This window comes from Lindgomyces ingoldianus (genome assembly GCF_010093535.1).
Source record: "Lindgomyces ingoldianus strain ATCC 200398 unplaced genomic scaffold BDR25scaffold_11, whole genome shotgun sequence".
NCBI classification, from domain to species: Eukaryota; Fungi; Ascomycota; class Dothideomycetes; order Pleosporales; family Lindgomycetaceae; genus Lindgomyces; species Lindgomyces ingoldianus.
In genome coordinates, this window is record NW_022985172.1 from 57898 (window position 1) to 70400 (window position 12503).

Consider the following 12503-nt stretch of genomic DNA (forward strand, 5'->3'; position numbering starts at 1 on the left):
AGCCTCTCGGACGCTACCGAACCGCAGCCTCCGCCACAGCCTTCCTGACACGCAGCTACATGGTTTCAGCTACATGGTTTGCTTCACTACTTAGAATGTGTTTTTTTTTTTTATTAAATTCGTCACAGAGCGTCACTAGGAGCTGACGAACGCCTCCGATGAATCTAGCAGGGAGGACAGCCGAACCGCACCGGCACAAGACGTTGTCGGGTGGCGAATTCTATAGGTGTTTTCAGAGAATTGAGTTGGTTGACGGGAGACATGGCCAAGCCTGAGGTTGGGCGGATGCTAAGTTGTACAATGGCTGTGTCGAAGCTGGGACACATGTTAACTAACTAAACAAGCGCCGGCTAAGTTCCAGCACAGCTCCCAATCCTAAATCAGGTTTACTTATCTTCCGGAGCGCTTGTCGGCCCCAGATTGATAACCCGCGGAGTCGTCTCGCATTAGCCAAGATTAGTGGTTCGCTTTCACTGGAAGTACTAATCAACAAGGCAAGCCTAGCATGAATTTGCTCGCGACAGCGCGCGCAATGCTAATAATAATTTCTCAGTATTAAGGAAAGGCTTTAAGGGTTCGATAAAATTATTTACAAAAATTTAGAAGAATAAGGAGTTACAGTTAATGCTGTAGTTAGAGAGAGAGAGATCTATTATGCCACAAAAGAAGACTGTGAGAGGTATTGAGCAGGAAGCACGAGGCACAGAGAGGGAATGCAGGATAGGGGGGGTTTAACGAGAGTAAACCTTAGGGTCGGAGGCAGAGGTACGGAGGCCGAGAAGCCTATATACCCCGTGTCAAGCCCAGGGTACTCTGGGGTTGGATAGCTGTAACATAACCGTGACAAAGACGCTGTACAAATTAAGTTAGAAGACAAGGACGGAAACGTAATTTTTAGTAAAAGTGAATTATAGGCACTTAGAATTAGCTATAATTAATAGATTATTTTTATAAATTTATAACAATATTTAGTTTGCGCATAGGTTTTCTAGTTGCTAAAAGTTAAAGTACCCCTCATTTGTCTTGCCACACAGGGTGTCTCGCCACGCCACCTTACTGTATGAACACAAATACACATTCTGGGCAACAAGATTCTAGATCAAGATCTAGATCCAGATTCAGGTATCGATCCAATGACAACGTTGCATAAATAATGTAGCGCATATGCCAGCCTGTATCTAAGGTCAAACATCGTCCTCCTTGGTCTTCGCCCCGTCGGCAGTCTTCACAGCACTCTCTGCTACTTTCGCATGATCCGCATTAGTCATCGCTTCAGCAGCAGACTTGCCCCCATGGTCCCATTTAAAATACAAGTCCTCTGGAAGCATTCTTCTTCCTTCAACCTGCAACACTACCAGCTTGTCTCCCTTGATATCATAGTTGACGACAGCATGTCCCCCACATCCCTTCACAACGTCGATAATTGTGTGAATCAGGGCAGCCAATTTCTTCAGGTTGCTCTGGTTCCCTGCCTCCCATATCCTGATCTCGCCCGCCATGTCCTCAACCTCTGGTCGCTGAAATGTACCCTTTGTGTGATAAGCACGGACGAGCTTCGGGGTTTGGGATACCCAGAGCTGCGGCACGATCTCGTCCATCACAAGCAGTCTATGAGAGACGCGTGTTTTGATTTCGATGGTTGATTCAAGTGGCACCGCCTTGCCTTGCTCTATAACCGTTAGCTTAGACTTTCCGGCAGGCGTGATCTTTGAAGGCGCTTTGGTTGAGGAAAGAGACAAGGATTCCAGGAAGCTAGGGAGATTGTCATTTTCCGGTTCCGGCTCTTCGCTACCCCTAGGTTTGTTTGTATCTATCCCAGCGTGTACATATCCGTCCGTTTCATGGCGTACGAGGAAGGTCAGATCACTGAAGCGGTAGGAAATGATTCTGTGATGCCCAGTGCTGAGGCTGATCTGGTTAGCAGTGTATACCTTCTCAAATTCGTGACCAAAGCCTCGGAATTCTCGCGGTTCGATATACTCGTGCGTCACTGTATCCGAGAGACAGAATATCACCGTGTTTTTCACAACCTCAATGTTGATCGTGAAGGCTTCCAGTCCGCCTCTAGCCGACCTAGGATCGATGAATGAGAGGAGTTTACGGATATTGTTGCGGTCGGTGACGACGTGAATCGAGTGGATGTCGAATGAAGGATTGGTGAGGTACAACGCGCGAAATAGAGGCTCAAGCGGACTGTCCGGATGACGAGCAGAGTTTTGGGCAATGTAGAATAGGCCAGAGTCCTTTTTTAATTGTCGAGGAACTCTTGGTGGAGCCCAAAGAGGCGGACTACCGGGGACAGCAATAGTAGGAGTGGGTGCCTCAAGCCAGTTGTAGGAGGATAGGTGCTTGACATCAGTGATTGACGCCCCAGAAGAAGTACTGAGTTCTTGGAGATCTAAGCGAGAGATCTCAGCTAACATAGTGGGTGTCATCATTGAAATGGGAACTATGTAAATCGGTCGATTAACGGGGTGGTACGGAAGTTGGGAATAATTGTCGTGGGCTTCAGCCTTTAAGCTACGAAGTTGAAACTGAACAAAATGTGGTCTCAACTCTGGATGGGGGTTTAAGTGACAGTGAAATGAGAGGCTCTTATACCTCTAGGAGGTTGATTGCCTCAGGTTCACAAGATCACTAGCAATCAGCTGTTCTAGTGACATCCACCTGCGTGGGATACTCACCGGAACTTTCAGGACGCGCTAACTGATGTGCAAGAAGTTTCCAAGTCCCATTTAATGTGTTATCACCGGCAATCAAGTCCCTTCGAATTCCAAGAAATCCCACGTGGAACAAACACCAACGCAGCAGAAACCATGATCCACAGTAAAACCGGAACCAAGCCCAAATCATCACACCTTCCTAACACTCTTCAACCACTCTCCTGCCCTCTTCGCATTCGCTGTTGCCTCTTTATCAAACCCCAAATTCCCCCCAATCAACAAAACATCATGCGGCACAATCGGCTCTACATCAAACGTCACGTTATTCCCAGCCTCTTTCATCATATCTGCAAACTCCTTATCATCGAAATACAACACCTCCGCACCTCCCGTCGTCACCCAAAGCGGCACTTCCGTCTTAAAAGGATTCTTCTTGTGCGATATATATGGGGAGGAGAGAATGGACTTTCCGGCGGGACCGGCATATGCTAAGCTGCCCCAGAGTGTGAATGGGTAAGACAGGTAGTCAGTGTTGTAATTTGGGTTGTTGCGCGTGAAGTCGTCGCTTGTGGCTTCGAGGGGAGAGATCCAGGGGGACCAGAGCCAGGCGGCGGAGGGAGCGGGGATGGAGGTTTCGGCACCGTATTCGGCGATGTAGCGGAGGATGGAGATGGCGGCGTTCGCGCCGGCCGAGTCGCCGGAGATTACGATGTTTGAGGGAGAGATCTTGAGCTCGTTGACTAGGTACAGGTAGCTTGTCAGACAGTCTTGGAGAGCGGCCGGGAACGGATTCGACTTCTTTGATGCGGGGAGCGTTGAGAGGCGGTATTGAGGCATGAAGATATGCGTCGCGCTCCCGCTTTGGAGCATCTTCTTTGCGAAATATCCGGAGTTTCCGGTCCTGCCGTCGCCCACAACGTACGCGCCGCCATGGAGATGGAGAACCATAGTCACCGCGCTCGTGTCCGACGATGACGTGAGCGGCGCGGGATACCAAGTCGCACCAATATCGACCGGCTTGATATCCTCATTCGGAGCGAGCGGACCCTTGTAGAAGCTACTCGGGGCAGCCTTTATAACCACGAACCGCCCCTTCTCTTTCCCAGGCGTAAGCAGGAGCGAGGTCTTAACCTGCACCGTTGCGAAATGGTAAACAGTGGAGAAGAGAATCCGCACGCTGAGAGCTTGTCTGAAGCTCCATTCTGGATGCTGACGGCCAAATTTGAGGAAGTACTTAACGAGCCAGAGAGGCAGTCTAGCAAGCTCGAAACCGATTGCAGAGAGCGCGTAGACGCCTTTGAAGGGCTGGTAGGTGAGGATTGCCATTGTTTACGATGTGGGTCGTAAACTGGGGGCTTTTAAGGAGTAGAGGATAGCGCAAGAAGTAATCCCCAAGCCGGGGACGGAGAGACTGTTATACCACGGCATCTACAGCTCCTCCGTAGGAGATCGGCTCAAGGATTGGGCTTGATGGCGCATTGAGGGGTGGTTGGAACGTGCTTGAAGCCAGGAGGGAGCATTAAGATTTAGGCCGAGGTACTTCGTTAGACCAATCACACACCACAAGCCTTTATCCCTCGCCTGTCTGAGGTCCAACCACGCATACGAGTCGCCCGCCTCTTACTCAGCTTCAGTGTCCACGTTCCCTGAAATAAATCTAGTTTATCTTGCTTTGAGAGGTCATCGCTAAGCTTAGAAGGGCAACATCTACTCGTTCGCAGCTTGTCTCGATGATAAATAGGCAGGAGGCGGAATCACGAGACTTTGTGAACAGCAAGCACGAAAACACCAGAAATACCCTACTCCTTGAATTCACTACCCCGAAAGTAAGAAGAAATCCCGTGCTCATTTTTTTGCAACGACAGGGTTGTGATGTCATCGCAGCGTCCAGCCCAGTCAACTGCAACTGCCCACATGAAGCAGATGTGTCCCAAAAGACTACAGCCACACCGAAATCCAGGATACAAGAAAGGACGATGATATTCTCATGAGGCAGTCAAAGGCAAGACGATTCCGTTTGCTTAGTCCGAAGAATCCAAGCTCGACTAAACTGTGGGATCCTTCAATGATTCCCAAATCATAGTTCCAATTCCGCCGACGTGCGTGAAAGATAGAAACATCACTCATAGAGCATGTCATAATCAACGTCCCCATTAGCGCCGACACTGTCCCCATTAGCGCCGACACCGTCCCCATTCATATTGATTCCGTTGCTGAGATTCAACGGAGAAGCATCGGCATACTTCTCGTAGAGAAGGTTCAAGCACTGGCGGCCGGCGAGCAGGGTAGCCTTGTTTTGCTCCAACTCCTGACGACGAGCTTCTCGCTTGGGGTCGTCCGCGAGAAGCTGGACGCATCGCTCGTGAACTACAATTACGTTAGATTGCTGTTCCAATAGGGGGCTGAGGACTGGGCCTTACCATCCTCACCCGTGATGTCAAGATCATTTTTAAGGTGCTCAAACAAGTCCTTACTCAGCCTTCTAAAGAGCTGGGCCTCAACGCGCATACAGATAGACTCATGGAATCGGATAGATGCAAGCTCATAGTAAGCTCGAACTTGCGCCAGAACCTCTACCTCTTGAGAGTATGGATCTTGAGCCAGCAAAGCCCTCAGCGGTTCTTTCTTGCCTTGGTTCTCTTGATCTGTCTTGCTCAGTTCTTTTCCGGTCTGCGCTTCAAGAAGTTCAAAGTACTTGTCTTGGCGAGCCCGGATCCGAGCATTCTTGTACTCTTCAAGATACCGGGACATGTGGAAGTCGAAATATCTCTGGTCGAAAAGATATGGGCCCTCTTTCTCAGCCACCAGTATCTCTTGTGCTATGGAAGTTCGCAACAAGTCGAAATGAGTAGCCAAGAACTTCTTCACGACCTCGGCTGATCCCTTGAACAGTTCAGTACTATTCCAAGGTGTCAATGACTCATCCAGGATTGACTGAATGCGTTTTGACAGACGCTCATGTAGGCTCTTCAGGAAAGACTGCAAGATTACCTCCCAGTTGTGTAGGGATTGCAGCATGAGGAATTCGACAGCCTTTGGGTTGACCTGACGATGTAATTTCGCAGAGGACATTTCGTACAATCTGTCGCGAGTCTCATTGAGGTTGTAACGAATCGCAAATTTTTTCATAGCATGTTTCTGCTTCTCCACTGCTGGTGCGGCGCCATTGGCTGATCCAGGGCTGGGGTTCGATCCGTTGGCCTGGGGCTTCGAAGGTATGCCTCGCGATGGAGTGGAGGCATGGTCAAGTTTTCGCTTCTGGGGTGTGACGGGCAGAGCCAGCGCACGGCTTGTCGTGTCGTCATCATCAGACTCACACAAGTCGATGCACTCTGGTCGCTTAGGCTTCAAGACCTCAGAGTCAAGCGCAGCAGACAACACCATTCTCGGCCGGAGGTCATTCAATTTCTTAGCAAAGTCTTTGCGAAGCTGATCCCAAGTAAGCCTCCAAGCGTTGCGAGCATAGTCCCGGAGCATCTCCTTCCGGATATTTTCAGTAAAGCTTCGAAGAGCTTCATGAACGAGGCCAACAACATCCCGTGTCTGTGGCTTTGGAATCCGAGCCAGCCCCTGCTCAACTGTTTCGAGCTGCTCTGAAATGACTGCTCGGCTCTTAGGCAACGCCTGGAGACTGAGGGCAGCAAGCTTCTTAGAGAGGGCAGTCTGAAGATTGAGCGTTCCGAAGCGCTCACGGTGGGTGTGCAAATTGGTAGCCCATGGATCAGTCTGATCGAAGAACATCTCCTCTTCTCTCCTCGCCTCTGAATGGGTGATCTTTTTCTCAAGCGCCTCCTGGCTGGGTTGTTTCACTACGTAGTATCCGTGTCCGAGGACATCGGCTTCACCATCCAGAGCCTTCTTAACATCTTTATGCCTTGAATCATTATCAATGCGGTCCGGCTTCGTCAAGACCCCGACACATCGCTGTGTCGCTCCTGTCTTTGTTACAAGGGATGCCGCGTAAGATGACACCTCCCAATCAACCTCGAGCGAAGACGTCAACAAAATCAGGGCATTCGGATCCGCAATATACTCAGCAACCAGATTCCTGACGAAGTTTTTCAGGCCCTCTTTGCCAGGATCACCCCGTCCAATGATGATCCCTGGTAGATCATAGAACGAGAGATTCGGTGCTTTGGGGGCCGAGATATAGACACAAACGACGTTAGGTGAGAACTCAGTCTCCCTGTCATCACTGAGGATCTCTCTCGCAGTTCCGGGAACAAATCGCGTGAGATCTGCCGTCGGGTTGAGAATCGCAAGTTGGGCACGGTAGATGAGCACCTCGAGATTGTCCGAGTTCGTGGTTTGGGCAAAGAGCACTTCATCCGGGGAAAATTTCTGCTGCCAAGGGTAATACCTCTCCTGCCGTGCTTGTTCTCGTAGTCTAGGGTTGATAATTTTTGGGATCAAGTAAGTGTAGGCCTTCCTAATGTATACTTTAGCTTCCCATTGGGCCTCGGCACCCGCAGAGCTTTGCAGCTGGATGAACATTGGGCAGCGGGTGCATGTTCCTCCGGCACGCGGAACCTTTATACCAGATATGGCTTCAATGACTGATGATTTTCCGGCGGACTGATCACCTAAAGCAGAATCGTTAGTATAGAAGTAGATTGTGATCAGTTGCTGTCAACTCACCACAAATGATGCACTTTGCCAGCGGAATATCGAGGCTTGACAATCCAAGCTTCTCTAGCTCACTCATTGTTGTCATAAGGTCCTTGACGCCTTCGCCGAGGGGTTCAATCTCGCAACCGATGGTTTCGCTAGATGCCCCGTGGAGACCTGTAGAAGATAGTATTAGCTACCGTTCAAAGCACCATTTGAAAGCAATTGATAGGCATCGCTTCACTTACCATCACCAGTTCCCTGGTTCAGAGACCCCAAACTCTCGCTGAGCCGGGATACATCACTACGATTAGTAATACTCTGCGTTCCGGCCGGGGTACCACATTGGCCTCGAGCCTTAACGACGTTCATGGTCTCATCGGCCACGGTAGACCTTGAGCTCGGATGGGCAATTGCTTCTGACGCCCGTAAGGTTCCCTTTCGAGCTGAGGTCCTCGCCGTACTTCCCATGGTGCTTCGAGGTCTACACTAGATCTCTAAGGGATTCAAGGTTTTGTGGAGATCCAACGTTCCTCAAGACGACAAACGAGAGAACAAAGGAGCCGTCAGGAAGAGACGGTTGATGTCGAAGGCGCGAGGTTAAACCCCTCCGCGAAACCCGGGGTGAAGGTAACGATTAAGAAGCGAGGCGTACACTTTGATGGTGAGCAGGCAGTTGCGTCAAGGCCATTCCAGCGAGTATTGGGAGTGGTAAACACATCTGTATAGTTCGTCAGTGGAGCACCGAGTGAAAGACCCAAATAGGACGAATAGTTAGCGACCCTCTGGTCATCAGACGGAGAATATAGCAAGCTGTAAAATCAAACAGAAAAGAGGCTGAGAATACGTTGATCTCACCTAGATAGCAGTAGTAGTAGAGGCTGTGCTGCCGTAGTTCCGTCCCCCATCACAATAGTAGAGGGATTTCCTCTCTAGCACGAAGTTGGCTGCACGCTGATGTAGCCTCAAGGGAGCGGATGAGTCACCGATGTGGGTTTAGGTCTGTGAAACTAATAGATATATATATATAAGAGGGCTGGGTGGCAATCGGACCAAGGAGGGGCGCAGAGTGAGGGTTGGAGACTAGTCACGCCAAGTCCCTCTCCTGGGTGGTGATTCTCACCCAGTTTGGCCTGCGAAATGTTTGAAATCTCAGCCACACCTCTATCGCCTGCATTGCGCAGACGTTCCACTAATATCGACTGCAGTTACGTCGCATCTTCACCAAAAGGTTCGTGACGATTAGTGGCCAGCTGTTGTCACGAAATAACACGTCCGCGGCCGTTCTTGAAACCGTCCTCGCGAACAAGAGGCGCCCCCCATATTTCTGACAGGAAGTCAAGCCAATCGAGTGAGTGTGTGGTCCATATCAGGATGGCATGCTTCCCTATCTAAGGAATAGGAGATAAGCAGGCAAAAAGGGTGCTGAAAGACTTACGCTGCTTCTCCGCCTGCATTTCGCAACGCAAGCTGCATGGCGAGTCTTGAAGCAAGTGTGCTGCATCCATCTCGCTTCTCAATGTGTAGAAGTGTCAACAGCGTCAAGTTTTGTTCGAAAGCCAAGATGCAATGCTACAATACTTTAGCCGGGTACCACAGTATGATACTAGTGGCTAGGCCGTTAGGAGCCCTCAAGGCCAACGGCAGCAAAACGTGAACAAAAGAATCCTGTCCAATGCCGCCTCAATGCATCCTCTGTGTAAAAACCTTCTCAAGTATTTATATTGGAGTCCATCGCTCAAACTGGGTATTCGATTTCCATCTCCCAACAACCAAAGAGCGAAAGGCATGCCAACACAGCGGTTGAGACATTCGAGGATAGATAAAGAATCCAAACTCTCTGCCCTATTTTGAAGAGGGAATTGCTGCTCATCAAGGAAGGGTATGTGGCAGACTCGCCGTGATATGTGTGCTCAAAGTTGACCAATCTCTGCCAAACACAGGTCGAGCGACATTGCTCAGCCAGGAGACAACGTTAGCGCAAGACAGGACCCTTCAGAGAAAAGAATCTACAGCTTAAGCAAAGAATCTTCCAGCTGTGGGCGAGGAAGTAAGTTCCAACCAGTCATCAATCTTTAGAGGATGTTCTTCGCTAATGGATTTGATTATCTCTGGGTGAATGTTTCCTTCACCGCAATTTGGGAACAGATGCTAATCAATTCCTAGAACTTCTAAAATCCGCCAAATCAGGAGGGATACAACTCTGGGAGTCCATAACTTAGCCCAGCTTTAAGGGTAAGGAGGCTGAACGCAACTTATGCTGACGGAAGTTGCAGCTTTGACCACAATTGCTTCCCTTTTGCTTTATCAAGTCAGACAGATGCGCTTTCCGGAAGGATCAGACTGAGATAAACGTAAACCAAGTTGGCCAACCAGAGGGATGGCCAAAACACTCTGTGGGAAGCTGCAGCTTTGCTGCACGTTCTTTGTTCAACCGATCGAGACCTCAGTTTTATTCGCTTTCAAATCTAGACATTGAACCTCAGAGCAGGTGGTAGAAACTCCAGGCGTAATACGCAACTATCAATAAAACTGGGGCGTAAAACTTGAATTACGATGAATAGTGACATGGATTTGCTATTGATGTCAGAGATGATATATAGAGCTTTCGGAGGATCCCGAGATCCGAGATCACGTGCTCAACATAGTGCCAAGACTGCGGAAACCAGGATGTCGAAAAAAGTCGAGCGTCACCGAATTCACGAATTTACGTACCATCGCACCTTCGTGACGCCTCACTAGTCGCCCTTATCGTATCCCTTCCTCTAATATCTCACTCCTCTACACACAATGGATCATACTCGCGACCCGTGTCCCTGGGTGGCATTGAGTGACTTTGGAGGTGCTTTCGCCATGGGTGTAAGTCGCCTGATGAGTGCACTTTTCGAGCCAAACTAACGTCAGACTTCAGGCTGTGGGTGGTGCTTTATGGCACGGCGTCAAAGGCGTAGGCAGCTCTAACTCCTGATCTCTTGACCTCTCTCACACTTCTTCCTTGCAGTACCGAAACTCACCATATGGTGAACGACGCATCGGTGCCCTCACGGCGATTAAAGCCCGCGCTCCCGTTCTCGGCGGAAACTTCGGTGTCTGGGGCGGCCTCTTCAGCACATTTGATTGCGCTGTAAAAGGCATACGGAAGAAGGAGGATCCGTGGAATGCCATCATCGCAGGTTTCTTCACCGGCGGATCTCTGGCAATAAGAGGAGGCTTCCGAGCATCGCGCAATGGAGCTATTGGATGCGCAATACTACTCGCCGTTATCGAAGGCGTGGGCATCGGATTCCAGAGGATGATGGCCGAAAATACTCGGTTAGAGGCTCCGCCAATGCCCCCACAGCAACAAGGTGGCCCACCAGGGGTGGGAGGACAGACAATGTTGGCATAATCGACTTAATACGATGAATGGCGGTGTATTCTATGCAACTATATTTTCTGCGAATTTGTTTTGGGTCATGGAGTCTTTTGGCATAGAATGCATATCCCGTTCGTCGGACACGGCAACGGTCGGCGTTCTTCACTCTCCTCACACTTTTGTGCTGTACTTGTATTATACACTAGACAAAATCTGTACACTACCGGTTGGGGTTTATGAGTAAAGGCGACAAATCTTTAAGATGGTGTTCCCTTCCTACCAATCATTCCGCATCCTTTCCTCAATGGGAAGCTGAGGAATGCCGTCGTCTTATCCAATTAGCACCTCTCCCTGGAGCTAGACCTAAGTTCTTGGCTCTCCGCTAGAGCTGCAAGTCAGATGAGTCAAGCATCCTATGTATTCTACTCCATGGCAGGGTGCGCTAGATCATGGCATCTACTAATCTCCTTACCCAGCCTTTTTCTTGTTCTTGTAAACTTTAATTATTCTGTTCTCCTGGTCGTTCACTTCCAGTTTGCCACAATGGACTGCGATATCGAATTAGCCGGCCCAACTACTCTTGGGTGGGGCATTGTTGGGGCTCATTTGACTGCCAGGGGTACCACGAATGTTGAAATTGAAGACGAAGGAGAACCGTCCATAAATGCGAGCGGGGTTAGAAGGAGAGGTAAATGGCGCCTCTCGGCTATCGTTCTCGCCCTTTTCGTAAGCAAAGTCCGGGATGCAGCCTTCACACTGCTACATTCTTGCACCCAATGCCGACCACCATCTAGGTATCAGAATTCGTGGCAGCATTAGACGCAACAATCGTCGCAACAGCTGCTCCTACCATTTCGCGTGATCTCTCGTCCGCAGCGGGGTATACTTGGATTTCAGGTGCATATCTCTTGGCGAACGCGGCTTCGAGTCCCATTTGGGCAAAACTCTCTGACATTTGGGGGAGAAAACTAATTGTCTTGCTTGCATTGACATGCTTCTTTGCATCTTCTGCGATTTGTGCTACTTCGAAGACAATGTATGCCCTCATTGTTGGAAGGGCATTTCAAGGAGCTGCGGGAGGAGGGCTCATTCTACTTGTCCATGTATGCATTAGTGATCTGTTTAGCTTACGGTAAGGCTGTTTTCCACCTCTCTGGTTTGCTCTAAGTTCTCACCTTTGTGCACAGACAACGGAGCCTTCTCATGGGGCTCACCGAGGGGATATGGGCTTTAGCTGGAGGTGTGGGTCCAGTATTAGGAGGTGTCTTCGCCTCACTTGTATCATGGAGGTGGTGTTGTGAGTCTTGCCCTAGCCTTCGTAGTTCACAATCTGCTTACCTTAAAGTCTACATCAATCTGCCCATCATCGGGCTTACATTCGCCCTGATTCTGCTCTTCCTCGATATCAAACACGAGCACACATCTTTTATAGACGGAATAAAGGCCATCGATTGGATTGGGATATTCACATTTCTAGGGTTTACATTGATGGTACTCCTCGCCCTCGATTTCGGGGGAGCTATCTTCCCATGGGACTCGGTTAAAGTCATCGCGCTGCTTGTTGTTGGTGTGATTATCAGGGCTTCCAACGAGGCGTAGTACTGTACGATTGGGCGATTTTGAGGCCTGTACGGGTGAGATTTTGTGTACGTTCGTACGATAGGGAGGAGGAGAGGTAGGTGTACGTATCGTAACTGTTACGGCTCACGTGATCTGTACGAGTAGTACGATTCGATTAAAGTACGCCGTACTCCAGTCAAAACAGCTAAGACTATAGGTCCCTAGAGACGCAAGATTAAGGTCTAATTAACTATAAAATAACTAGTTCTCCCTAGTAACAAGAGCAGATAGGACTAGATGAGGCCTGTAAGGCGGCA

General features: G+C 49.5%; 5 protein-coding genes across 5 annotated transcripts in view; 2 read left to right on the plus strand and 3 right to left on the minus strand.

Moving 5' to 3' along the window:
* Nucleotides 1-995: 995 nt before the first annotated feature.
* BDR25DRAFT_324271 (uncharacterized protein) lies at nt 996-2423 on the minus strand (the record flags this gene model as incomplete). Its single annotated transcript, XM_033692150.1, has 2 exons — nt 996-1056; nt 1312-2423. 2 exons carry the CDS (start codon nt 2421-2423, stop codon nt 996-998), a joined length of 1173 nt encoding a protein of 390 aa, XP_033549167.1.
* A 222-nt stretch (nt 2424-2645) lies between these two features.
* BDR25DRAFT_13461 (alpha/beta-hydrolase) lies at nt 2646-4243 on the minus strand. Its single transcript, XM_033683879.1, has one exon. The coding sequence runs from the start codon at nt 3987-3989 to the stop codon at nt 2853-2855; it is 1137 nt and encodes a 378-aa protein (XP_033549168.1). The 5' UTR covers nt 3990-4243; the 3' UTR covers nt 2646-2852.
* Nucleotides 4244-4738: 495 nt separating this feature from the next.
* On the minus strand, nt 4739-7742 carry BDR25DRAFT_366299 (P-loop containing nucleoside triphosphate hydrolase protein; the record flags this gene model as incomplete). Its single annotated transcript, XM_033696947.1, has 4 exons — nt 4739-5030; nt 5084-7246; nt 7302-7448; nt 7520-7742. The coding sequence occupies 4 exons, from the start codon at nt 7740-7742 to the stop codon at nt 4783-4785; spliced, it is 2781 nt and encodes a 926-aa protein (XP_033549169.1). The 3' UTR covers nt 4739-4782.
* Nucleotides 7743-10055: 2313 nt separating this feature from the next.
* On the plus strand, nt 10056-10620 carry BDR25DRAFT_180283 (mitochondrial import inner membrane translocase, subunit Tim17/22; the record flags this gene model as incomplete). Its single annotated transcript, XM_033684207.1, has 3 exons — nt 10056-10130; nt 10183-10218; nt 10273-10620. Coding segments are annotated over 3 exons (459 nt in total), but the record flags the coding sequence as incomplete, so codon positions are not given.
* Nucleotides 10621-11169: 549 nt separating this feature from the next.
* Nucleotides 11170-12503, plus strand: part of BDR25DRAFT_333242 (MFS transporter-like protein) — a gene marked incomplete at both ends in the record, with an annotated part of 2531 nt that continues 1197 nt past the window's right edge. The window contains 4 exons of the mRNA XM_033692814.1: nt 11170-11352; nt 11421-11758; nt 11814-11923; nt 11972-12193. Of these exons, the coding sequence (XP_033549171.1) occupies nt 11170-11352; nt 11421-11758; nt 11814-11923; nt 11972-12193 (853 nt within the window). The remainder of the gene's footprint in view (nt 11353-11420; nt 11759-11813; nt 11924-11971; nt 12194-12503) is intronic.